The following is a 27,243-nucleotide window of genomic DNA, read 5'->3' on the forward strand; positions in this document are numbered from 1 at the left end:
GTATAAATATAATGATAAAGAATATTTAATTTCATGGAATCAATGGAGTCATAATCAAAGACCTCATAAACGAGAAGAAGAAATTGAAAATAATGAAATGGAAATCATTGATGACATTAAAGAGGATGGAATTCCTAAATTTTGTAGAAAAACCTTTAGAACTAAGTTAGGAGCATATAAACGGAGAGTATTAAATCCTGAATATCTTAAACATCAATTTAAAAAGGAAGACTGTGAATTATTAAACGTAATGAATATGAAAATGCTAAATCAAAACTGAGATATAAATATATTGGAAGTGATGAAAGGTGTAAAGATAAAGATAAAGTTTATTCAGTTTCATATAATAACTGGCACACGTTAGGGATAAGAAAACATTTAGGAGATTATGGGAAATGTTCTGAATTCTTTAAATCTAGTATATACGAGAGAGTAAAAGAAATTAGAAATAATTATTTTCATGAATAAAAGATTCACTACCATAATGAAATAAAAAATAAAATAAACTTTAAAAAATAAACTTCTTACGAAAAATTAAAACTTAGTTATGTTTATTATTTTATTTTTTTATTTTGTATGAAATGAGCGTCAAAACTAACAACGTTAAAAAATTAGGATTCACAAACGAGGAAATAAAGGATATATTAGAGGAGGTAGGTTATGAAGTTAATAAATATTATTTAAGAAATTGTCAAAAATTTGCCGAGTTATTAAATGATTTAGATTATGATGGAAAAATGAATAAAGATGATGTTATAAATTTCTTATATCCCACATCTGAAGAAGAAAAACCTAAAGAACCTGATGTTTTCCCTGAATATTATGAAGAACGGATTAAAGATGATGAATACAATGAAATTGAAAGACTGAAAAAAATAAGAGATGAAATAGATGAAAAAATTAAGGAATTAAGAGAAGTTGAAAAATATAATGAAAATGAAGTAGAGGGTTTAATGAATATCCCAGCTTCAGAATCAGAAGTCAGAAATCTCATGAAGAAAGATATAAAAATTATGTCTCAGAATCAACACAAAATTTATTAGATGGTGAAATAGACGAAACACTTTCAGAAGAAGGTACTAAATTTATTCGTAAACATAAGTTACAATTTATTGATAATGAAGAATACCCTTGTATCTTACTTTCACCACCTTAGATTCTGAAAATTCAAAAAAGCTCTTAAAAACGTGACATATGCAACTAATACGATTAAGAAAGAAGATCATGATATTTACACAAATTATTATTTAAATAAATGCACAGGTGTTGATAAAGTTTTTGATTTATTAGATAAAATATCAAAAGAAACCATTGGAACATATAAAATTTTATGTGATTGCGGTTTCATTGTTGAAGATACAATAATGTTTCATATGAAAGAACAGCACCGAAGGAAGACGAAGTGAAAGGTCTATACCATTCGTTATTAAGAACATAAAAGATATGAAAACTTATAAACATTATATTTATTCATTTATTTCAGAAAAAATGGAAGCAACCCATAAAACATCTTCTCATCATTTTATAGCTATTCATACATTCCTTTTCAAAGTTGTGAAATTAAATAAGACAGGAATTAGATTTAATGTATCAGGGTACGCATTCTTGAGTAAATTAAAATGTATTCGTCACGTCGCAGATGATAAAAATTTATGTGTTCTTAATTCATTTTATGGGCTTTAAAAAATAAACTTTATTTTTATTTATTTTTTAATTTTTTATTCTTACATAAATGAACAAAAACGGAACAGCTAAAATGAATGATAATCAAATTAGAGCAGAAGGTAGAAGGTTATTTAAACGCTTCTATAACATTCCTGATGGTGTTAATCCTAAAACTCGTAGAAGCTATTTAAATGAAGCAATAGATGCATATGAAGGGTTTGACATTTCATCAGAAAGTGAGAGATTAGCGAGAATGTTAAATGTTAATATTGATTTCTATTATTGTGATCCTCAACCAGAAGACGTGGACATAAATAAGGTAGACTTTCCATTAGTGGAATCAATAATGATAGATCCAGAATTTGAAACAGTAAATATTTTATTAACACAGAGTCCATGTGGAAAACTTCACGCTGACAGAATAACAGACGTTGAAGCACTCACCGGCTATAAAGTTTGTCCATATTGTAAAGAAGAAGTTTATTCTATCCGTGATGATCCAGAAAGGAAAAACCAAAGAAGATTTTTAAAGCATTGTGAGAAATGTAAAGAAAATAATGGAAGATTAATTCAAGACGTTCAATTGCAAAAGACCAGCAACCATATGCACCACATATTACGAAACAGAAGATATATCAGTGGTTATTAGCTCACAATTTGCAGAATATTATAAACCGACAAGATATTATATTACTTTTGACTTGAAACATTAGAGACTAAAGAAGAATTACAACTTTCTGAGTGTGCAACTTTGAACGCTTACTTAAAACCATTCATGGTATCATCAACGGTTAAATTAAATGATAAAACATATACGAGGAATTTTTGCTTAACTTCGAGTGATTCTTTTATTTCTGATTGGATTGAGTTTTTATTTTCAACCTGTTCATTAGTTGAATCAAATATGAGTCAATACAATGAATTATTGAAGCCGCAAACGGCGGGGACTTTGTCCCATACATTAAATGAAAAACAGAAGGAAGCATTTAAAGAACTTCTAGATGAGGAATTCAATAAAGTGAATATCATAGGTTTTAATTCGGGAAAGTTTGATTTAAATTTAATTCTTCGTGATTTAAACACTGCAAAATGGAAAATAAAATCAATGCTGGGTTCATCTTCACAATTTAAGCAAATCATTGTAAAGAAAACAAACGTTCCATATGAATTGAGATTTATTGACATCAGAAATTATATAGCGGGTGGGACATTAGACCAATTCACTCAAGATTTCGGAAACAATAAATCACGTGTTAAATCCTTTTTCCCTTATCAATTCATCACGTGGGAGAATTACGAAGAAGAATTATATAAAGAGGAACCATTCACGAAAGATTCATTTTATTCAGCATTAACTCAAGAAACTATATCAGATAGTGATTATCAAATATATCTCAATGATGCTAAAAATTTAAGAATAGATTAGAATATTTTATTCATTATTGCAATAAAGATGTTGAAATTATGATTGACCCAATCGATAAAATTATTGAAGAAACATTTGTTTATAAAATTGATATGCTTCATAATCTTTCTTTATCATCGAATGCTTCAATGATTCGTTACGCTTTAGCATATAAAGACTTTAATCCTAATGAAAAATATCCTGAGGAAGAGATAGAATCAAGTTTTGAATTAACGAAAAAGTATTGGAAATATAAAATTGAATCATATAAGAAACAAGATGAAAAAGCAGAAAGGATACTAAAAATAATGTTTCAATGGATGATTTTCAATACTATCACGATTTAATCCTTTCATCTAAATGCAAAATGTGTGGTAAAGCGTTTACATATGCAAATAAACCATTGGATAGAATCGATAATGAAAAACCACATACCAAAGAAAATTGTCAGTTAATGTGTTGTTATTGCAATGTCGTAAAATCAAATAAAGATGAAGATGTTCAACGTTTAAGAATCAATTTAAGAAATTATGCATTAAAAAATAATTTACCAATGACTTTAGATTCAGTTGAAGCTTATCACATTCTCCGTAATGGAATTACTGGTGGTTTATCAAATGTTCAACATAGAGTAAATCTTAAAGGAATCACGCACATTAATAAACTTTCATATAATCCAGAAACTAAAACTGTATCAAATGAGGACACCACCAACATTATGACTCATTTCGTTGGTGTTGATTTTAATTCATTATATCCTTCATCATTTTCATCTAATCCTCATGATTTCATTCAATATACTGACCATAAAATGTATATGCCGGGAAGATTGAATGGTGTTATCATTTGTGATACAGCAACAAAGAAAGCAAAAGCACTGGGAATAATTAAGAAGAAAAATACTTTATTCGTGGCTGAAGTAAAGGGTCACATTGATGAAAAATACATTAATGATTACATAAACTTTTTACCGATAATAAGAAACTTAGATATTATCACAGATGAAAAAACAATTGGCAGTTTTATGTATAATTACATGAAATCAAACAATCTACCAGTTGACCAGAAACAGAGGAAATTAACTCAGTTAGCATCAACACACAACCAATATCAACCATTTTCTTCTTATTATCTTTGGTATCTAATAGACAGATTTCATTTTATCATCGATGATATTCAATCAATTTTAACATTTACGAAAAACACTTGTTTTAATGAATTTGCGAACGAATTTATGAACGAAAGACAAAAGGCTGAATTAGAAGGAAATAAAGGAAAAAGTTTATTTTGCAAGATTTCGCTTAATGGATCATATGGTTACGATGCAATGAATACACAAAATTACGCAAAGACTAAAATAATGAATGCACAGAAGGCACGCGTTGCATGTATGTCAAATAAGTTTAAAAACATAAGAGAAATAGGTGAAGATACATATCAAGTGATGCTTAAAGATAGATTTTATAGATGTGATACATGTTTACAAGAGGCATTCTTCACTTTAGATAACGCAAATACTGGTATTTGTTTTCATTTATGATTTTATGTATAAATGCATGGATGTTAATCGTTTTCATTTCATTGAAGGTGATACTGATTCATCTTATTGGGCAATCGCTGGCGACCCAAATCTTCCTAACACTCAAGCATTTCAAGCAATTGTTACCGATAAACAATTTTATGATAAAAACATTTTCAAATTCGCACCATTTTGATTTCTTCTGTTTTGATGAGAAATTTAAACCTAAATTAAAGAATAAAGCTGAAGAAAAAGCACATGAGAAGAAGTTATTGGGTTTAGCAATTGAGAAACAAGGTGATAACATGGTTGCTTTATGCCCTAAGTGTTATACATCATTCAACGGTTCAATTGATGGAAGTGATTTTAAAAAGATTGCACAAAAAATGAAAGGTGTTAGTTTACGACAAAATAAAATTAACACCTAAAAATTATTTGGATATAATAAATGATAAAGTTATTTTGATGGTCAGAATATTAATTTACAACTTAAAAACGGGTCAATGACTCGCTTAACAATCGGTAAGACTGCATTAACAGGAGCACACACTAAGGCTGTATGTTGTGAAAATGGATGTTGTATGCCATTTATTTAATACAATTTAAAATTTTATTTTTAATAAAATGCCACAGAAGAGACAAAAGGAACCAAATCGATTTATACCAAATGGTTTTAACTTTCAGATTCCAAATAATCAACCACAACGAATTTTTCAAATCCCACCACAGCATCAACAGCCGCAACAACGACCACCACACCACCACCACAAGTCAACGGAGAAGAACATTCACCCCTGAAGAAAGAAATTTCAATAATTTGATGCGTCAACAAAATCAAGGTTTGAGATTTTATCCGGGCAGTAATGGTATACATATAAGGCATCCAAATTTAGATAGAAGATATACCGCTGAGATTCATATTTTACCTAATAATACGGTTAATTTTGCTGGATTTTATGATCATCATCAGGAAATCTGGACTCCACCATTTGATACCGTTTTAGAAGGAGGAACCGTTAATGATGCGATTCAATATGTAAATAATGGTTTTGATACTATGATTCAAAGAGGTGGGCACCCTTAAAACATTTATTTTATTTTTATATAAATGGATAACGCAGATTTAGAAAATTTAATTGATGATTTAGTACTTAATCAAAATTTTCTTAATTATTATGAATTAAAATCATATCTCCAAAAACATAATAACAATATAACGGGTGATGATATGGATTATTATTATTCGTATTATAAAAATGAAATTTTGAAATATCATGATAAAATAATTTCTGAAATTAAAGACAAAATTAAAAATAATGAATATACAAAGGGAAAAACTAAATCACAACTTAAACAGTTGAAAGATTTCAAAAATAAAGTATTAACAGAAGAAGATATTGATGAATTATATAAATTATATAATCCTGAGCCGCAAAAGCCAAAGGAACAAAAACAAAAGAAGAAAAAGCCGAAAACAACACCAAAAGAGAAAGTAGCAAATGTTCAACAGCTAAAGGTGCAAAACGCCCAGGTCCTTCAGACCATAAATGAAGCACAAGCTTTAATTTATGATTCATTAGTTAAACCATATTCAGCCCGACTTTTAAATGAAGATCAACTTTTGGAATTCATCCTTCAACATAAACTCGAAGCGGGAAAGTATATCAAACCTTTATATACAGCATATTTAAAACAAATGAATAGAATACATCCAGAATTAATGAAAGGAAAATCAACAACTAAAACTTCATCATCCAAAATCAAAGCAGATAAAATTAAACCACTTGCAACACCAAAACCTCCAACGACAGTACCTCCTCCTTCAGTTAATCCTTCATCATTCACTTTATTATATCCATTTCAAACATTAAAGAAGCAAAAAGATTTTAAAAAGGATTTCAAGATATTAAATAAACCAATTGACCCGAAAATTCAACCGTTAAAGGAAAAATTTAGTCGCCCTTCATTTGCACCATATCCATATTCATACGAAATCGATCATCTGGAATATTCAAAAGGAAACGTTACTTATTTATTCCATTAACATTAACACTAGATATTTATATTGCATTCCAGTGAAAGGGAAAACAGAACAGGAAACAAGAAGAGCTATTCAATACTTACTAGATCATGAAAGAGTAGATAATATAAGGGGTGATGGTGATAAAGGATTTCAGGCAGCTATGGTTCATTATTTCCCACAAATTAATTTTTACTTTTCATCTCTCCATATACGTTTCATAATAAAATAGTTGATGCGGTAATGAGAACTCTTAGAGATGCGTTAGGGGTTAACGGTCAGATATACTGGGATGGAAATCATGACTCCATCATACAGCAGTTAGTATATTATTACAATAATACATGGCATAGAACTATAAACATGAAACCAGTGGAAATGAAAAATGATATTTCAAAAGAATGGGAATATATTAGAAAGCAAATGGAAAGGTTAAATGATGTTAAACGTGAACAAATTAATTCGGGGCTCATGAATTTTAAACAAGGGGATAAAGTTTTGATTCATCTCGATTATGGAAAAACTGATAAATCAATGACAAAAAGAAGACGAAGATTTGACACAATAGCTGAATTTGTTAGATATATTAACGGCAATGCATTAGTTGAAGTTGACAATAAATTAATAGAAATTCCGATTTATTTTATTACTCCATTATATTTAAATAATATTTAATTTTTTTATTTCGTAAGAAATGAGTGACAACGAAGCATCCAAGAGTCCAGACGATGAATATAAAAAGAAACTAAACAGAATTAAATCAAAAATATGCTATTGCAAAAAGAAGCCGCAATGCGGTGGGGCTGAAAACGATAAAGAGAGGAAAGAAATAATCGAAAAATTAGAAACTTACCGTTCAATCCTTAAACTGAGTGAAGTAAAAATAAAAGAATTTAATAGAATAAATAAATTGATTGGAAGAGATGAATTTAATAAAGATGAATTTTTAAACTCAATCCAAATTTAATTTTTATTCCTCTTCGACAACGTCTCTTCGAGACGTCAAACCCTTCTGGGTTCTTCTTTCCATCATTACTGCATAACCGCATCTTCTCGGTTTTCGTGGTTTGTTGTTTTTAATTCGTTCTTGCATCATTTTTATCATTTCCTCCCTTGTTATGATTCGTGGTAAATTTTGAGCTTGTGGAGTATCCATTTATATAAAAATAAAATTTTATTATCAGTTATTTTATCATCATTTTATTAAGTTCATCTTTAGTTAAATTTGAATGGATTCGCTAATGTTCCACCTTGAGCCACAACACTTGCCCCGGCTAATTGTGAAGAACCTGGGATAAGTACTCCATGAAATGATTTCATTGGTATCATTAATTTAGAAATAGTTGGCTTAATTAATTTTGTCATTTATGATAAAAATAAAATTACATAATTTAAATTTTTTTCTTTCTCACTTTCTCATTTTCTCATTTTTCATCCTGTTTTGGTTTCAGCAACTTTTCAAGTTGTTGTCTTGTCAGTAACTTTAATTTTAACTTTGGATCAAATATTGGGTTTCCATCTTTATCTCTTCCAATAACACCATATGGTAGAATCTTCATTTATACTAAAATAAAAATTTAAATTATGCCGTTCTAAAGTTTGTGAAACAAACATTGAGCGTTCATTGAACGCGAAACCATACATAAACTGTCATATAGGGTGGCATGTAATCTTCAGCCGAGCCTGTTGGATATGTTGTGAAAGTATGGACATGATTTCCTCCTGGTTCAGTTGGTCGAAAAGTCTTTTTTGTTGAATCGTTATAAGTTGAGATAAAACATCATGACCGGCTTCATAGTCTGAGTTGTTATAATGGGTGGTCTCTTAATGAGTGTATATGGTCGCCAGAAAAGTTTGTAGTTCCTGTATGCTTATGCGGCGGAAGGTTTGCTTCTTTAATTTTCTTTGAACCACCGGTTTGTTTTGAACTATTAGCACAGTAGAGGAAACGATCGGTTATTTGTTGCCATGTACCGAAACCGAATACATCAGCTGGATTTGTTGAATTCATGATGTATATATTGAACAATGGGGTAAATCATCTCAAAGAATTGTATTTAATCCATTATGAATATTGAATTTATTATATAATATTGAAACTGGGTAAGAAATTAAAATTGGTCTTGTCATCAATATTAACGTATTATTTTTGAAATTGCTTTTCTAACATCTTGAAATTTTTGTGATTTCAGACCAATTTCTTCCATCACTACTGATATTTACTAAATCACCACATCCAAAAGCAATGAAATACCCATCAATATAAAATATTAGTAAATCTATAATTTCGAGTAAGTTTTGGAGTGAATGAATAAACAATTCCCAATTTGATAAATCTGTGATAATAAATATGTCTGTTATAACTTACAGGATATGAATAGACCATTCCACCTGAAACGAGAACATAAACATTTGATCCATAACATAAAGCTTCAATGTCTCCATCAGCTTGAAAATTTGTTCAAATTGACCTTGTGGTATTGAATGATCTATAAATTTTATCATTTTGTAGATAAAATACATTTGTTAATGTAATACCACTTACTTGTATAATCAATTTTCAAATCTGATGACATCATACTAAACATATAATAATTTATCCCATCCTCACTAATGAAAATTTGATTGACTTAGTTAGTATGGTTAACTTGGGTACGGCGGCACTGTGTTCCACCTTACCCAACTTAACCTTAAATATTTACAAAACCATCTGACACATAAATGACTTCACTAATGACTTCACTAATGACTTCACTAATGACTTCACTAATGAAAAATAAACGTTCTCACTAACGTTCCCACTAATGTTCTCATTTACAAAAGTATTGCAGCGCTTCCCATTGCTGTGCTTCACACAATAGTTCATATTCTTCAGTATCGCTGCTGTCACTCCAATCGTCAGAGTCAAAGTCACTGTCAAAATAAATGTTAGTAAGTTTTGACAAAGCTAATGAAACACGCTTACCGTTTGTATCTATTGCTTTTATATATCTCCCATTATGTTTGTTGTCATAAACGCTCAAACTAACTTTACCCTTTCTCCCTCGTATCTGATAGAATGTATTTTCACGAGGAACGAAGAACAAATTCTTGAACTCATGACTGTTGTAGTTTGTTATCTCAATAGTTTTCGTCATTTATATAAAAATAAAATATAAAAATAAACTTAAAAATTAATGATATCACCACCCTCACACGTATGAAAACATAGCACAAAAATAAATTTAGGTGAAGTGGTGAGATCTCACCTCTTTTTTCACCTGTTTTTTTCACCCTGTTGAATTCATTGCTTTATAACTCTCTTCCTTGGTTTCTTTTTAGTTGCTTTCTTCACGTCTGTCTCCAACTTGACTGTCTTTCTTCTTCGCCGTAATGATACCAGTTACTTCCACCAGTCAATGGGTCAAATGGTCTTTCGTAAGGGTTTCCATACATTCCATAGGGACCATACGGAAGAACTACTAGTGGAGAAGAAACATTTTCTTTAGTTCCATCGACTCTATTTAAATGCATTGTTTCACCTTTCATCTGGTCATTAAAGTCTTTTGCGTGTTTTGCAAACTCATCGTCCTTTCCTAAAGCATTTTCTGACTCAGTCGCAACCAAATTGGATGCTTTATTTATGAGCCCTATTTTATTTAATCTTAACTTCTTTGCAACCCAGCCTCCAATCTTTCCTTTATTTGCATCTAATGTCTTCGAAACCCTTCCTCCACTCATTTTATTTACTGCGTCATAAGCTCCAAGTGCTTTTGCTCCAAATGCTAATGCTTTTGTTCCCATTGCGCCTAAAGCTGCCAAGCTACCATTTACACCATATTAAAATCATCTCTCTTCAATATTATCTCATAAAGTTCTCGTTACTGGAGAAAGTCAATGAAACATAAACATTCTCACGGGCTTCGCCCTCACCGCTTTGCGGTCTATCTAACTTTTCTTATATCATCTATACGCTTCAAAATGTCTGAACAATTGCTAACATCTTCTACAACAGTTATTTCATCATGAATGACCTTCAAGAACAAGCTCATTTAATATGCTATTAAAATCATCTCAATAATGAGTCCATCCTTTCCATCTTTAGGTAGCACAACATCTTTCATTGAAGAAGGTTCGACAAGTCTTATGTTAAACTTACTGACAAAGTTTGTTATACTATAATGCTTCGGCGGCGAATACATATAGTTTGAAAGACATAATATAGATTCTTCAGCAAATTCACTTATACTGGATTTTATAACAATGTTCTCACGAGACCAAATACCACCAATTGACAATCTTGTAAGCAATCCTGCTGAACCTTCAACTGTAAACGTCGATGGTAACATTCCACGAAGGTCATCTATTGACATCGTTGAGTCACTGTATTTAAATATTTTCTTAAAGCAATCGTCATTATCTAACCATGCAATAGCTTTGAAGTTTTCATTCGAATATACATCTGCTTCATTAAATGTAAAACCTGACTTCTTTGCAGAGATGACTTTAAAATCTATTGAGTTTGTTTCAAAATTATATGCTATGGTAACTTCTGAAGGTAATGGATGTCCTTCCGCAGTCAGTTGTTCTCTCACTACCGTTTGAAGCTTTGTGTTAAAAACTTTCATGTCATCTCCTGTGTCTAGGTTCACATACACAGCAACAGGGAAACTATCTTGCTTCTTTGTTTCATCATTATATCTCAAAACATTAAAGTTCTTCAATAATATTGTTCTTCCTGCTGGAATACTTCGAACCTGTCTGATTTCAATAGCTTTCTCACCTCCTACATACTCTACCCAGTGTCTTGGATATTCATAAGTATACTGACTTTCTTGAATTTTGGTTGGTTTCATCATAACATGTTCATAGTATATATTTATACTCTTGTCAGTTAGACTCGGTGCTATGTTCTGAATATTTCTGACTTGCATTTTTAATGGAGATAAAATGAAGCATTTAATACATGACGTAGATGAAGACATGAATGAAACTACAGACAAACTTAACTCTTCTCTCATTCTTCCTTTCAGTAAGGACTATGAGTTCTGTTCAAATGGCGTTTATTTCTATTGTGGAAAGATGGGGTCAGGAAAGACATTTAATTTAATTCGTCATATTCTTATAACAGAACGTTTAGGAAATGACTCATATTATGACCAAATCATTATATCAGCAACTTCAGACTCTATGGACTCAACAGCGAAAACATTTATGTCAAAAGTTCAAGCCTCTGTCGTTAAAGTTCCAGATAGCGAACTCATTGAATTTCTTCAACGTAACATTCGACGTAAGAGAAAATATTATGCCATCGTAGAGTTCATACAGTCAGGAATGCAAAAGACTTCAGAAGAGATGGAAAGAATTATTGACAAACACCACTTACGTCAATACTCAGGAGTTTACGATATGAAACGACTTACAAACTACATTCTATCAAAACTTTCAAAATACCCCTTCAAAAAATATCCTTCAAACACTCTGCTCGTTTGCGACGACTTCGCCGGAAAAGGTTTAGTGTCAAAACCAGACTCACCATTAGCTAATATCATTACTAAAGTCAGACATTACCATTTAACTGTAGCAATACTTATGCAAACATGGAGGTTTTTAGCTTTAAACATAAAACGTCTCATAACTGACTTCGTTATCTTTCAAGGTTTCTCACGCTATGACATTGAACTCATTTGGAAACAGTCAGGTATAACATTACCTTTTGAAGAAATTTGGAAGCATATAAGTCTCTCATCTCTCCTCGTTCATACCTTGAGATTCATATCATGACTAATACCATTAAAGTCAAAAATATTCCATGGGAACGACCAACATTGTTTTAAAGCTTAACCTTCAATTGACTGATGGTAAACAAATTCCATGCATCTCTGTCGCCATTTCTGTTAATATTTTTGCTGTCATTCATATCATCCACTTCCCATCCGTTAGCTTTTGAGGATATGCGTTAGAATAGCTGTTCTTAAATGAAGGCTTTTCACCTTTGAGAGCATAAACTCTATAACTTTCTGCATACTTTATGTTTGAACCTCCTGAGCCATCATTGACATAAATTTTTATAGGCTTCCACCCTTTGTTCATGTTCCTGCTTCTTCCCTTAGCTCTTTTGTTCAGTAGTTCTACATCTTTATACACAGCACCTGTCTCAGTGAATTCAACAATATTTTCATTCGTTAGCTTTGCATTCAAACCCTTGTCGAGTATATTGTTCATTTCATACATATAAAAGGTTTTTATTCTATATGAAATGAGAAGCAAATCCATCTTAGCTGGTGCCGTTAATGTTCCAATTGAACAACATCAAATGTTGACTCACGAACGACAAACAATATTGTCATAAAGAACTATAGTTCAGAGTGTTTGAAAGAACCAGAACCAGAGCTGAAATCCGTGAATTTAAACTCAGCTTCAAACGCTAACGCTACATCAGATGTTAAGTTAGAGTATCCACCACTGGACCAAATTCTTTCAAGAGAAGCCAACGACAATCCTTACACAAATGTTCAAACAAATCCTTCAGATAACGTAGACCATTACCTTCTTCAGTTATACCAAACAATTTTACTCAAAGACGATAAGAAGCTTTTGGTAAATCTTATAAGCAAGAACCAAATAATTCTAACAAAGGAGGACCTTGAAAATGTTATATCACGAATAACAGGGAAACAATGTGTCATTGACTATCTCGACCCTGAAATCGAATGCTGTGGTCAAACGCCACCATTCATGAAAATAGGTAACATCCGCATCATTGAAACACCAGGAACTACAGGAGTTGAGTTAAGTATAAATATTCGAACGAGTATACAAAACTTTCAACAGAATATAAACTTTGCTTGAAATATGTTTTAGTAAATTAAAGCAATTTGTAATATCTATCCAAACTTCTTCAACAGTATCGAACTCATCTTCATAATGCAAACCTAATCTTATTGACTTGGTGCAGTTTTCACTAACACAATATTTTTCTGTTCTCTTGACTGACATAACTAACTCATTTTGTTTCATCAAACAGCAACAACCAAAGTTCATGACCTAATACATAACATTCATACTTTATATTTTTAGCTCTGAGTTCTCTTGTAAGCTGTTGCATTTAATTTTTCTAAAAAGTCAACTTCAACAGTCATTCGCACTGGTACTTCAGTTCTACAGGCTCTCCTTGAAAGTCAACAAGTCTGAATTGCATGTCTTTCAAATTATGAGGACTAATGCGAACCCATTTACCTAAATGAGTTGCTATGACAGGAACGTTTGGAATGAACATTGAATTGACTGCATAACAGAAGGATTTATATTCTACTGAACTTTACTTAACTCCTGAAATGCCTGTGACATTAGCTATTTTAGACTCAATGTATAAACAATTACCATAACATACGTATGGAACAGATTTCATCTCAATCGTTTTGTCAACACTTTTCAAAGGAAATGTCATATGGTATGCACCCAAAAGAAGTTGTACTCTATGACTCATTCTTGGTATCTTAAACTCCTTCACATAACTGAACTTCAAAACTCCTGCAATAAGTTTAACATTCATTAAGTTTTCTTCGTTATCCTTGTTTATTGTAGTATTTATGAGAGCATTTAACACTCCAGCTAATGTTTCCATCTTATATTCTACATTATTGTGAAATCTTATTTCGTGCTTCTTTCCATCTATTTCAATCTCCATGAAATCTGTTTCATCTGTTATAACGAATGAAGCGATAGTATTGAAGTCAACCATTCTGAATGCAAGCGCCTCATTCTGTAGACCTAAGTTTGTTTGTAGCTTTACTGTCCCGTATTCGTTTGGGTCTGTACTTTGCAAATAGAACAACATTTTATTCTCATTAAAATATGAGTATAGCTGCATATGCGTATGAAGCTGATAGAGCTAAACGTTTATATTTTGGTCAATACTCTCTCACACTTACTGACAAATATATTGTTATCACTGATGGAAATACTGAGAAATACATAACATGGAAGGACTATGAAAAGTTTGACCCTATTTTAACTCCATGTACTATGCCGTTTATAAAGGACGGTGAAATTATTGAAAAAGATAATACAACCGTATATAGGTCTGTTTATGAAGCATTAGAATATATGTTGAATCATAACCCAAAAAGATTTGACCCAAGCACTACACCATGTGCAATGCCTTTTATTAAGGACGGTGAAATCGTAAGAGTTCCGGATTCAACGGTTTATATGCTTCTAAAGAAGGTGAGCCAAAAACTATTGATAAAGCGGTGTATGAAATAAAAGCATCAACGACGAAATTGAATTCGTTAACTTTTGACGGTGATAGTTCCGTTAATGACATAACATCAGGGAAAACGATTTTAACGAAAGAATATTTAAAATCTCATGTTAGTGAGTTCGTTGAAATTGAAAAAGAAGGTGGAATTAAGTTCGATCCACTGAATTTCATTTTCAGCTTAGCGAATGCAGGTATTAATTTTGCTGAATGGACAACTATACAGAGTGAAATAAATGCAATATGGACGTTTTTGGGGTCAAAAGCGGGAATGAGTGAGCTTGTAAATGCTGCAAGAACATTGGGTGAAACAGGAAATTTTGTAGATGGTTTTAAAAGACTTGTTTCAAATGTTTTGACAAACACAAAGAAATTATTTAGATATACCGTACATAACGGACGGATTTTCGAACAGATAGCAACAAACCCTCCGGTTATGGCTGCGTTGATGATGGTTAGAGATATAAAACCACGTAGCGGTGAGGGCGAAGAACATGAACAACAGGATACTGGTCGGGTTATTAGAGACATTAAAAACGTGTATCCTGAAGTTATTGATTTATTTAGAGGAGTTAATGATTCAATTTCAAAACATTCTATAACCCTCGATGAAGAGAATAAATTAACAGATTATATATTCGTCATTATTGCAGAATTAATGAAGAGAATAAATGAAAAAGGAATTGGTGATATCATTAATGTCAGCGATGTAATGATGAAAAGAAATTTTGACTCATTATTTACAGAACCGAAAACAGAATATAGTCTTTATGATGTAATTACCGAATTAATGAAAAAGATTAATGATAATAAGAGTTCTGGTGGAAGAGTTGAATTAGAAATGAATGATGTTAATGAGAAAACAGCCGAAAAAGCAGATAAAAATGAACTTTTAGTTCTAAGTGATAAAGTCAAGAACCATGTTCATTATATGACTTCAGATGAACAGATTATAACGGACTACCATGAATATTTAACACAAACCGATGAAGAAGTGAAGACGGAAGACCCCAATGAAAGAAGATATAAATACATTCGTGCTAAAGGTTATAACATAAGCTGTACTGTACAGTATGACACGGGTAAAGCACAAGAAACATTTAGTTATAACGATGAAATATATGCTTCATACTTCTCTGTTAATGGTGTATTAGTTGAACCAAAATTTACATTGAGAGTTAAGGCAAAAATAACGTTTGAAGATGCTATTAAAAGTAAAGCTGACAAAGTTGAACTTGAAGCAATGAACAAAGTTTTGAGATCTCATAAACACAACATCTCCGATATAAATGAACTTCAAGCTACATTAGACAGTAAAGCTGACAAGAACCATACACATAAATCCTTCACTACTGTTAGAGCAGACGACATAATATTGAACTATGATTTGGGTTCAAGTGCACCTTTAGAGAATCCGAGTACAAGCGTAAAAGATACACTAAACAATTTAGATAACAGATGTATGAACATTGAAGGTCATGCCAGAAACTTTGAAGCATATGAACTACCAGCAATGTTAGATAAGAAAGCAGACAAAACAGAGCTTCAAACATTAAAGACTGAAATACTTCAAACATTATATCCTGTTGGTTCTTTATATACGTCAATGAACTCAACAAATCCAGCAAGTGTTTTAGGTTTTGGTGCATGGGAACAAATAGTCGACAGGTTTTTGTATTGTGCAAACTCTTCAAAGGAAACAGGTGGAAGTAAAACGATTTCAGGTGAAAATTTACCTGCACACAGTCACTACATAGATTTAAGTACATCTCAAGCAGGTTGGCATAAGCATAGATATTGGGATTGGTCAGGAATGACAAAAGGTAAAGGATATGATGTTAAAGACGACGTTAAGTTTGCTATAAATTGTTACTGGAGTGACACTCAGGGAGAAGGAAACCATACACATTTCGTTTCAGGATATACACAAACAACGGGACAAAGTAAAGAATACATGCCACCATTAATGACTGTATTCGCATGGTATAGAGTTCAATGAACGCGCTTGAGCCTTGAATAAAATCTTTAACTTTACATAAATGAGCTTGAAAGAAGTATTCGAACAACATCCATGGAGGTCATTTAAGAAGTTCAATGAAGCTGCAAAGAGTTGGGGATTTACTAACAGAGCTGAAGTGAAAAGGTTCTTTGACAAAAATGTTGTACATCAAACAAAAATAAACCCTTACGACTACTTTTTACCAATTTACTCCAACACTCCTGACGCATACCAATTTGACACTCTCATTCAAAGCAGAAAAGGAGGACATAAACCATTCCTCATCTTCATTAATGTTAACACTCGTAAAGCTTTTGCGTATATAATGAAAAATAAAGGAACAAAAGAAGTTTTAAGAGTTTTGCAGACGTTCGTAGCAGAACATAGCCCAAGTACTTTAACATCAGACCAAGACAGTGCATACCTCAGCAATGAAATCACAGATTTTCTCATTAAGCATAACATAACTCACTACACTACTGAAGACCATAACCATAACATACTCGGCATCATAAACCGCTTCATAAGAACGCTCAGAGATTTAAATCAAGAGCGAGACTTTACCGAAGAAACAATGAAACATTTTCTCGAAGTATATAATTCCTCAACACATTCTACAACAGGACATACACCAAATTCAATGACACAACAACAAGAAGAAAAGTATATACAAAAGAAACGAAGCCAAACACAAAATATCAGAAATTCAACACAATTTACCCTCATTCCTGGTACAAAAGTTCGTGTAGTTCTTGACGACAAACCGTTGACAAAGAAACGTTTAAGGTTAAGTAGAAACTATTATATCGTAGACTCTACGCAAGGTAATGGATATCTTATAAAAGCTGCCGACGACTCTATTGCGTTTTACCCTCGTTACAAATTAGTCGAAAGTAGTAATGGCAAACTTGCTGAAACCATTGACGAAGCAAAGCGAGGAGTGGTTATTGAAATACTTGACTATAACATAAACGATGGCACTTATAAAGTAAGATATGAAGGAGGCGTTGAAGATGTTATACCATCTAAGAACTTGAGAGAGTCAAAGCCAACTCATCTGGGACCATTAGAGCGGGAGTATTGGAAAGACAAAAATAAGCCAGAAAGAATAAGAAAATTCTTCTAAACTTTTTCATTAGATGTAAATCAGACATGAATGAGAACAGTCATGATATCATTAATGGTACCATTTATTTTAACATAAATGACCTAAATTTATGAATTTTCATGAATTTTATATATTAATGTTTTCATTTATGATTTCGTAAATGTTTTCAGTGTCACCACGTCACCATGTCACCAGGTTAATTAACTTCTCTTAAAATTACTGACAACATGACATTTTGACAACAGTCATGAAATCATTAATGGTACCATTTATTTACACCAAAAATAATGTTTAGGTGAAGAGGTGAGATCTCACCTGTTTTTTCACCCTCGCCGCTTAGCGGCTCAGACCCTTTGGGTCTCACGAATTTTCATGAATTTCCTTAAGATAGAAAAATAAAGTTAGTTTTATTTTTATTTATTTTTTTATTTTGTATAAAAGATATGATTTCAACAATCGGTACAACAACAATTCAAACTACAGCACCAAACTCGTTAGTTATGAATCCTACGTCAATGTTAGTAGAGATGAAAAGCTTTATTCCTTCTTCATATACTTTTGAAACAGAAATCCAGAAGATAAAGCAAGAACTTTTAACAAGTAATTTAGACTGTAGTGCGAAAGATGAAACAAATGAACAGTATCTTTATGACATGCAGGATATTATTGACCATTTGCCTAAACTACCTGAAGTTCAGCAGCAAAAACTAACTATTCCTGAATTCGACGAAATTGAAGTCAAAGCAACTGACTCAGTAGAAATAAAGAAATTCATACGTAAAGTAAATTATGAATTCCTTGGTTTTCATTGCAACCATAAAGTTATGGACAAAGATTGCGACATGGTTTATAAAAATATTTCTGACATATATAAATCGGTGGAGTTTAAGACATACGACAACTTTGTTTCATTAGTTGCTGAATGTGTTTGGGAAATAAGAGATAAAGATAGAAGAGACAAAGTATGGAACGAACAAATAAGACCCGCTATGTTTGAGATGAAGAGAGCAATTGACGCTTTAGTTGTTTTAGCTGGTAATGTTTCAATGTATAACGCAAAAACGATGCCGCAATGTTCAAAATGTAAAGCAGCAATAAGAAAATATAACTACTCAGTCAAAGAGATAGAAAGAATGCGAAACGACTATGCAGACTTAAAGAAAGAAGCAGAAAAGCCAGCAGAAGATAAAATGGATATGTTGACATTTCTTAATAAAAACTATCCAACAGCAGAAGATTTCCTTCTGTCTGACGTCAAGAAGAAATATAAAGAGACTTTCGGCACGATTAAAACATTCGATGTACTAAAAGAAGAAATTGAAGCTACGAAATTGTTTAGGATTTCAAATATACATCGTACAATTCATGTAAAACGCTTGTGAAAAAAGAGGTGAAAAAACGGGTGAGATCTCACCTCTTCACCTAAACATTATTTTTGCTGAAAAATGACCAAATTTCATGAATTTCATTAGTTAGAAAAATAACGCTAATTTTTTCTAAGAAAAATTTTTATTTTGTATGTAAAGACAGTAATGTCAAACATTGAGTTTGAAACAGTTAGAAAGATAGACAATGACACCAAAGTGGTTAGAATTGGTGATTTAAACGTAAGATACTCAAAGAAATACAACAAATATTCTTTGTCAGACATTATATCTCCATCTGGAAAGAAAACAAACGACTGGGTTAGAAATGCTTCAACTCAGAAAATTTTGACAAGAAATCCTGAGCTTATGATATCAGTAGCATTTCATGGAACAAGAGCATATCTTATAGACAAAAGTCTTATACCAATAGTTTTGTTATGGATTGACCCAGTTGTTGGATATAACTTCATAACTTATGGTTCATTCGATACGGAACGTTGCAGTGAAGGCTTACTTTACATCGTTCAGAAACCGAAGGACTTCAATACAAAGAGATATAAGATAGGAAGGACATATAATATAACTCAAAGATATGACTCTACAGTCAATAGAGTCAAGGTTGTGTTTGTTAATGATATGAGAGCTGCTGAAACAGAACTGCTTGAAGTTTTTGAGAAAATGTATGGTGCTCCCACGAAAGGTAAAGAAACGTTTGAAGTAGATGAGATAGATAAAGCTATAAAATTATTTGACGAAGTTGCTGAAAAATACATGTAAAGCGTTTATTTTTGGTCTTTTGTGAAAGTCAGAAAATAACGCTAATTTTTTTCTAACAAAAATTTTTATCTTGTATGTAAAGACAGTAATGTCAACATCAGAGAACACAACAATTGCTATCTTTCATGAAGCCATAAATGAAGAATACGAATACATACAGTATAACAAACAATTGAGACTCATTCGTTCAGTCAAAGATGACATGTACCAAATGCAAAGTATAATGAACGCTCTTCGTTCTACAAAGCAAGCATATCATTGGTTTGAAAACCAACAGACAAAAGAACTTTTAGAAGAATTTCCTCATATGATTGCTTCCCTCGGAAAACCGAGAGAAGAGATTCCGTACGAAAATCGCAAGAATTTGGCTCCTGGTTTGAAAGGTTATTATGTTCATAGACTTTTAGTAAATGCTGTAGCAATGTGGGCTTCACCTCGTTATGCTTGTTATATTTTCATGATGTTAGATGAACTATATAAAGCAGAACGTGGAGAGATGGAAAAGAAACTTCAAGCAAAAGATGAAGTCATTGAATCCAAAGACAAAAGCATACAGAAAAGAATACCGCGTTCAGTACCAAAAGGAAAGGAAAAGAGTTATAAGTATATGATTTATACTGAAGAGTTGGAGAAAGAAGAAGATAAAGATATGGTTATGTTGCATTTAGTCAGAAGAAACAACAAGAGCTTTTATGACTTAGCTAAAATATATAAATCTGACAGAAACTGGTTCTATTGTGAAAACTTACCGATTTCAATGACTCCGAATGAACAAATAAAGGAAATTGTCAAAATACTCTTCCTCAAACACACTATGACATCAAAGGTTGCACAATACTTACATTCAAAGAAGACTTAACATTACTGAAGGAAAAAATAACAGAATATTTCGACAACTTCAAAGAGGAAGAATGAAGTCACGACAACATTAACGAAGAGAGAATGAGGTGAAAAAGAGGTGAAAAAACGGGTGAGATCTCACCTCTTCACCTAAAATATATTTTTGTGCTATATTTACACTCATTTACGAAGAAGTCATGAATCCTACGTCAATTATGTTCGACACTGATAACATTAACGATAACATAAACGATAACATAAACGATAACATTAACGATAACATAAATGCTCCATGTCAATTATGTTCGACACTGATAACATTAACGATAACATAAACGATAACATTAACGCTAACATAAATGCTCCATGTCAATTATGTTCGACACTGATAACATTAACGATAACATTAACGATAACATAAACGATAACATTAACGATAACATAAATGCTCCATGTCAATTATGTTCGACACTGATAACATTAACGATAACATTAACGATAACATAAACGATAACATTAACGATAACATAAATGCTCCATGTCAATTATGTTCGACACTGATAACATTAACGATAACATAAACGATAACATTCATTTTTGCATTAATCCTGCTGTGTTGTCAAAATGTCATGTTGTCATCATTTTTAAAAGAAGTTAATTAACCTGGTGACATGGTGACGTGGTGACACCATCAGTTCTTCAAAAATATATTTTTGCTTAAATAGCTTCAGGGTCTATTTCTTCAACCATTTCACTTCCTTCGTCAATGTCAATAGAAGCTTCTTCAACCTTTGGTAAGAATTTCTGTATAACATCTTTGTTCGTTATTGTCTTCAGAGATGAAGGATAATATTTCACAGATGTTTCACCCTTCTTATATTCTTTCTGTTCGGAAAGATTTAAAGCAATACTGAAGAAGTCAACGTTAGAGTTCTTTATGACAGTATAATGAGTATCTTTGACATTCACGAAGAAACTCTTTTGTTTCAAAACTACTGCTAACTCTTGTGAAGTATAACGTTTGCGGTCAATGACGATAGCTAATGGTCTGACATACTGACCAAACTTAGATTCTTTCACAAACTTCTTGTTAAAGATAACATTAACATTTGAAGCGTTACTGAACTCATTCTTGATGGCAGTAGCGAGAGCATTGTATGAAAAGAACTTGCAATCTTGCATGTGTTTCATTAAAATAAAAATATTAAATTATTTTGAAAAATAACTTAAAAAAAATCTAATCTAATTTTTTCAAAAAATATTTTTTTATTTCCTACTAAAGATGTATCGGAAGTTGTCTAAGTTAGAACACTCGGAAATAAAACAACTTCTTACAGAAGCTAACATAGAAGTAGCAAAACATTACGCAACAAACAAAAAAGCACTCGCTGACATCCTCAAAGACTACAATGGTGCAATAAGTTATGATAGAATTCATGAGTTCATAAAGCCAACGCGGCGAGGACGAAGTCCATGCAAGAGCATTTCCTTTAAATGACGTTGCTATTGACTTATATCATAGACGTTCAGTACCTCATGAAGTAAGAAGAGAAATGTTTGACATAACAAATGCAAACGTTGGTGAAACAAGAAGAAGAGACGACACACTGAAACAACAGAGAAGAGAGATGTTTAAAAGTGCTATAGAACAAGTTCGCAAAGCTAACGATGTCATTCGTTCCATTGACGACAAACCAAAAGAAGGTGAGAGATGGTTAAAGAAAGATGAAGAGAATAGGAAGAGAAATGTGAAGTCAGGCAATAGACTCATTGACTTTAACATCGAAGCTTTAGATGAACCAAACAGAGACTACTTACACAAACATTTCGGTAAGGTTTTCATGAGACTCTTAGAGAAGATTAAAATAAACTCCCAACAAAGATGGATGGTATGTTATAAACTTGGTGGAAAGTATGAATGTTCTACGTTAAACCTCAATAATATTGGAACATTACTACATCAGCTCTTGAAGGAGAACTTTATATCAGAGATAGAAGCAAATGCTGCAGGTATTGTTGAAATGCACTATGACTTCTTCTTGACAAACATAAAGAATCTTACCGAAATAAAGATGTATGATTTAACAGAATATGAAGGCTTAATGATGTCAGATGTAAAGAAAGGCAAACCAAAAAAGAGACCATATAGAGATGAAAGCACACTGACAAATGACCAGAAAGCCATTTTGGAAGTTCTTAAGCAAACAGGAAACCCAGCACTTATAGAAAGCTTTTGGAAAGATAATGGTGAAAAGAAGTTTTATAAGAAGAGAAGCGGTCAGTTCTGGAAGTATCTTTGCACATTACCTATAAATCTTGAACGCTACCAAATCTTCAATGAACTGAACAAAAGAACTGCAACACTTATGACAGAGGACAATTGTTTCGTTTATGCTTGCATTCAGGCTGGAGTAAATGAAGAAACTATTGACCACATGAGAGAAGTCATTCGTGTTAGAGACTTTCCTCAAAGTAAAGTACAAGAAATTTCTGATGCAACAGGTATAGCATTTAATGTTACCATTGGTTACTTCAATGACTCAAGACATAATGAAATAAAGAGATACATACCAAAAGAATGTGAAACTGTTAGAACTATTGACTTACTTCTTGTTGAAGACCACTACATGCTAAATGAAAGATTACCAATGACAACATATTTCGTCAGAAATTACAAAGAAATTCTCAAAGCTTGTGGTGGAATGAACATTGAGAAACAAATGAAGATTTATACAAAGAGAGAAGATAAATATGTAGTTCGTTATGATAGAACAACACCGTTATGGGATGTTATGAAAACATTGTGGGAGTGCAAATATTTCGAACCTATTTCTTATGGAGAACTTTTCACATATACGACTGACTTATATAAACAGAACCTTGCACCATTTAAAGATTTGACATATGCTCCAAAGTATTGTGTACAACTGAAGAAGAAAGCCGAGTCAAAAGAAGTAAATAAAAATAAGTGCAAGTTCATTCCTGAGCACGTTTTCTTTGCTGACTTTGAGTGCAGTACCGATGGCTTTCATAAAGCTTTTAACATATGTTATGACAGTGAAGATGGTTCAGTGAGTGAAAGCATATGGGGTCAGAACTGTGCAACAGAATTTTTGGAACGACTTCCTGACAAGAGTTTAATATATTTCCATAACCTCAGTTATGATATAAACTTCATCTTAAGACACATAACAGAAGTGAAAGGAACTCCCATCATTAAAGGTTCACGAACAATGCAAATAACTGGCTTATATAAAGGAAGGGCAATTATTATAAAAGACTCTTACAGTGTTATAAATAAGAAGCTTAAACTATTTCCTGCTATGTTTAACTTACAAACAGGACCGAAAGAAGTATTTCCTTACAACTACTACAGCAGTGTTTTGTTAGCAAATGACAACAGAACTGGTGTCATTTCTGAAGCATGTAAGTTTATCCGGGATGCAGATACATTCATGAAAAACATAGATTCCATCAAAGGTTGCAGAATAGATGAGAACCACTTCGACTTAGAAAAGTATAGCACATTTTATTGCAAACAAGATGTAAGAATTTTAAGAGAAGGTTTTGTTAAGTTCCGCAATGACATATTGAAAGAATTTGATTTAAACGTTTATGACTACGTTAGTATTTGTTCAATTGCTAACAAATTGTTTGAGAACAGAGTGTACTTCCCGAATGGAAATTTATATGACCTCTCAAATAAACCAAGAGAATTTATTTCGAGATGCATTCAAGGTGGAAGATGTATGCTGTCAGATAACATTAAACAAAAGAGCGAAAAGAAACTCATTGCTGACTTCGACGCTGTTTCATTATACCCTTCAGCAATTGCAAGACTCTATACTTTAGAAGGTATACCGAAAGTATTGAAGGAAGAAATGTTAAGCACAGAGTATCTCATGAGACATTTATTCAATGACGACCAAAAGGAACCCATTGGTGAAAAGTTTATGTCTGGCTTCTTTGTTCTCATTAAGATAACAGAGATTGGAATACATAGACACTTTCCTTTAATAGTTTGTGACCCTGAACTAAATCCAGAACTTAACGTTCCCAGAAGTTCAAACACTTGCTGTTTAATGTATGTTGACCATATAACATTACAAGACCTCATAAAATATCAAGGTGTCAAATGTGAAGTGTTGCAAGGATACTATTACGATGGAAACAGAGATATTAGAATAAGAGATGAAGTAAAGAAGTTGTTTGAGTTAAGGTTAAAGTATAAGAAAGAAGGAAATCCTTTGCAAGAAAATATAAAGCTCATTCTGAACAGTATTTATGGCAAAACTATTCTATCTCCTATTGAGTCAAAAATAACCATAGTAAATGACAAAGATGCTATAAGATATGCCATCAGAAACTACAACCATATAGTGAAGTTCGAAGGTTTGGATGGTTCAGATAAAACTATTTTCAAGCTAACGAAAAGCATTTGCAGACACTTTAACTTCTGTCCACTTGGTGTTAACATTCTGTCTATGTCGAAGAGAATAATGTGTGAAGTATTCTGTACTGCTGAGGACTTAGGAATGGACATCTTTTATAGCGATACCGACAGTATGCATCTCTACAATGAAGATATCCCTCGTTTAGCTGAAGAGTTTGAGAAACGTTATGGAAGAGTTCTCATTGGTAAAAACCTTGGTGAATTTCATAGCGACTTTGCAGAAATCACACCTGGAAAACAAAGTTTAGTATACAAGTCAATATTTTGTGGAAAGAAGACTTACATAGACTTACTCACGAATGATTTAAATGAAGTTGCATTTCACTGCAGAATGAAAGGCGTGAAGCAAGATGTTATTGCTTTAACCGCTAATGAAATGTTTCCTGACTCTGTTCAGTGTTTCTATGATGAAGATAAAGGTTTAATGGTTCCGCAAGGAACATATGACAAAGACTCTGAGTTCAGTTTAATGAAACTTTACAAAGCACTTCATGATGGTCAAGAGATTGGATTTGACTTATGTAAGTCTTCTAGTCCTTGCTTTGCTGAAAAGTTTAACTTCTCAATAACGACTAAAACAAGCTTTATTCGTAAGTTGAAGTTCTGAGGTCATTTATTTTTGTCAGCAATGAGGTCATTCGTGATAAAAATAATGAGGTCATTTACAATACTGCGATGGTAGAGTTTAAGAGTTGTGCTTCAATGTAGAGACAGTCCTTATGGTCTGGAGGTAGCAAAACAGGTGCTTTATGGTCATGAGTGGAGAACATGTCTATCCAAAACTCACGATTGAAGCCAGTTAATTTATAGTATTTAGGGTTAGGAAGTGGTGAAGTTCTTGTATGACCAATGAACTCATTTTCAACTCCCTTACTTAAGTTTGAATATAATATAGCTTGCTTTCTATCCCAAATACCTGGAAATCTAATTTCGGAAAATTCATTTTTCCTCGGAAGCATTGCATCATAATTGAAAACATTCTTGAAATCATCACTTGGTTCAGAGATTTGAAATCTTATACGTAATGGATTTTTTTTCTTTTTAGCTACTTCATTGAATGGTGAGAATACAATGAATTGACAGTCATGAGTTCCATCAGCATTTGCTACAAACTCGTAATGAAAGTCTATAAGTTGTGGCTGACTACCTTCTTCTTTCATCATAGGCATTGAACTTTCAAAAGTTGCTCTATAATATCTCCAACCCGTCATTCTCGCGAATATTTCATTTATCTTTCGAATGAATGAAACACATTCCGGATTAATCGGTTAGTGGTTTGGCACCAAGAAGTAGCGTCATTATTAATAAATAAAAAAATCAAAAACATAAAAGATGAAAAATGAGGATTTATATTTATGAAAATATCACTATGCTGCAGGATATATTTAAGAAACTGTGGGATAAGAGTAAAAAAGAAGGAGCGAGTAAAGTTTGGAAAGCATGCAAAGAAGGGGAAAATTGGATTTTTAAGAATAAAGAGAGCATTAGTGACGTTGCTGATCAATAACCAACAAGCTGCCCCAATAAGAGAGTTTAAATAAGGAGAAAAAGTTTTCAAAGCTTCAAAAACATACTAAGGATAAAAATATTTTAAGGGCCGTAAGCGCGAGATATCCATTAAAGATCTCATATTTATTTTCCTACGTATCATACCTCCTATTTTTATTAAGTATTCTTTCAGCAATATCCACCAACTGCGTAACCTGCTTGTGCTCCCATCGACCGGATTACCTGCTTAGTACCTATAATGACCACCTAATGAAGTTCCTGCCGTTTTGCTACTGGTGCAAAAAGTTTGCAACGGGGTTAATAATCTTTTTATGAACCAACCCGCAGCTTTCTTAATTC

General features: G+C 32.4%; 12 protein-coding genes and 3 pseudogenes across 15 annotated transcripts, besides 4 other annotated features; 13 read left to right on the forward strand and 2 right to left on the reverse strand.

Moving 5' to 3' along the window:
- The first annotated feature begins 498 nt into the window (after window positions 1-498).
- Window positions 499-1,007: a mobile genetic element.
- A 725-nt stretch (window positions 1,008-1,732) lies between these two features.
- TVAGG3_0917700 (uncharacterized protein) lies at window positions 1,733-2,242 on the forward strand (the record flags this gene model as incomplete). The annotated part of the gene is made up of 1 exon (XM_051252086.1): window positions 1,733-2,242. A coding segment is annotated over one exon (510 nt), but the record flags the coding sequence as incomplete, so codon positions are not given.
- Window positions 2,243-3,524: 1,282 nt separating this feature from the next.
- On the forward strand, window positions 3,525-4,567 carry TVAGG3_0917710 (DNA/RNA polymerases family; the record flags this gene model as incomplete). Its single annotated transcript, XM_051252087.1, has 1 exon — window positions 3,525-4,567. A coding segment is annotated over one exon (1,043 nt), but the record flags the coding sequence as incomplete, so codon positions are not given.
- Window positions 4,568-5,697: 1,130 nt separating this feature from the next.
- TVAGG3_0917720 (uncharacterized protein) lies at window positions 5,698-6,280 on the forward strand (the record flags this gene model as incomplete). The annotated part of the gene is made up of 1 exon (XM_051252088.1): window positions 5,698-6,280. A coding segment is annotated over one exon (583 nt), but the record flags the coding sequence as incomplete, so codon positions are not given.
- Window positions 6,281-6,549: 269 nt separating this feature from the next.
- Window positions 6,550-8,641: a mobile genetic element.
- Window positions 6,853-7,284, forward strand: TVAGG3_0917740 (uncharacterized protein; the record flags this gene model as incomplete). The annotated part of the gene is made up of 1 exon (XM_051252089.1): window positions 6,853-7,284. The coding sequence occupies one exon, from the start codon at window positions 6,853-6,855 to the stop codon at window positions 7,282-7,284; it is 432 nt and encodes a 143-aa protein (XP_051077663.1).
- TVAGG3_0917750 (uncharacterized protein) lies at window positions 7,304-7,576 on the forward strand (the record flags this gene model as incomplete). Its single annotated transcript, XM_001286503.1, has 1 exon — window positions 7,304-7,576. The coding sequence occupies one exon, from the start codon at window positions 7,304-7,306 to the stop codon at window positions 7,574-7,576; it is 273 nt and encodes a 90-aa protein (XP_001286504.1).
- Window positions 8,642-9,892: 1,251 nt separating the features above from the next.
- Window positions 9,893-10,418, reverse strand: TVAGG3_0917760 (annotated as a pseudogene). Its single transcript has one exon. A coding segment is annotated over exon 1 (526 nt).
- Window positions 10,419-10,643: 225 nt separating this feature from the next.
- Window positions 10,644-27,243: part of a mobile genetic element that runs on past the window's edge.
- TVAGG3_0917780 (uncharacterized protein) lies at window positions 10,917-11,522 on the reverse strand (the record flags this gene model as incomplete). Its single annotated transcript, XM_001297757.2, has 1 exon — window positions 10,917-11,522. A coding segment is annotated over one exon (606 nt), but the record flags the coding sequence as incomplete, so codon positions are not given.
- TVAGG3_0917790 lies at window positions 11,572-12,425 on the forward strand (annotated as a pseudogene). The gene has a single exon. A coding segment is annotated over exon 1 (854 nt).
- On the forward strand, window positions 15,123-16,834 carry TVAGG3_0917800 (phage tail repeat-like family; the record flags this gene model as incomplete). Its single annotated transcript, XM_051252090.1, has 1 exon — window positions 15,123-16,834. A coding segment is annotated over one exon (1,712 nt), but the record flags the coding sequence as incomplete, so codon positions are not given.
- Window positions 16,891-17,927, forward strand: TVAGG3_0917810 (integrase core domain containing protein family; the record flags this gene model as incomplete). Its single annotated transcript, XM_051252091.1, has 1 exon — window positions 16,891-17,927. A coding segment is annotated over one exon (1,037 nt), but the record flags the coding sequence as incomplete, so codon positions are not given.
- TVAGG3_0917820 (organellar and viral DNA polymerase type B) lies at window positions 18,783-19,340 on the forward strand (the record flags this gene model as incomplete). Its single annotated transcript, XM_051252092.1, has 1 exon — window positions 18,783-19,340. One exon carries the CDS (start codon window positions 18,783-18,785, stop codon window positions 19,338-19,340), a length of 558 nt encoding a protein of 185 aa, XP_051077666.1.
- Window positions 20,785-20,943: a mobile genetic element.
- On the forward strand, window positions 21,318-21,523 carry TVAGG3_0917840 (annotated as a pseudogene). Its single transcript has one exon. A coding segment is annotated over exon 1 (206 nt).
- Window positions 22,964-23,976, forward strand: TVAGG3_0917850 (organellar and viral DNA polymerase type B; the record flags this gene model as incomplete). The annotated part of the gene is made up of 1 exon (XM_051252093.1): window positions 22,964-23,976. A coding segment is annotated over one exon (1,013 nt), but the record flags the coding sequence as incomplete, so codon positions are not given.
- Window positions 24,176-25,220, forward strand: TVAGG3_0917860 (organellar and viral DNA polymerase type B; the record flags this gene model as incomplete). The annotated part of the gene is made up of 1 exon (XM_051252094.1): window positions 24,176-25,220. A coding segment is annotated over one exon (1,045 nt), but the record flags the coding sequence as incomplete, so codon positions are not given.
- Window positions 25,427-26,002, forward strand: TVAGG3_0917870 (organellar and viral DNA polymerase type B; the record flags this gene model as incomplete). Its single annotated transcript, XM_051252095.1, has 1 exon — window positions 25,427-26,002. The coding sequence occupies one exon, from the start codon at window positions 25,427-25,429 to the stop codon at window positions 26,000-26,002; it is 576 nt and encodes a 191-aa protein (XP_051077669.1).

This window comes from Trichomonas vaginalis, chromosome I, assembly GCF_026262505.1.
Source record: "Trichomonas vaginalis G3 chromosome I, whole genome shotgun sequence".
NCBI lineage: Eukaryota > Parabasalia > Trichomonadida > Trichomonadidae > Trichomonas > Trichomonas vaginalis.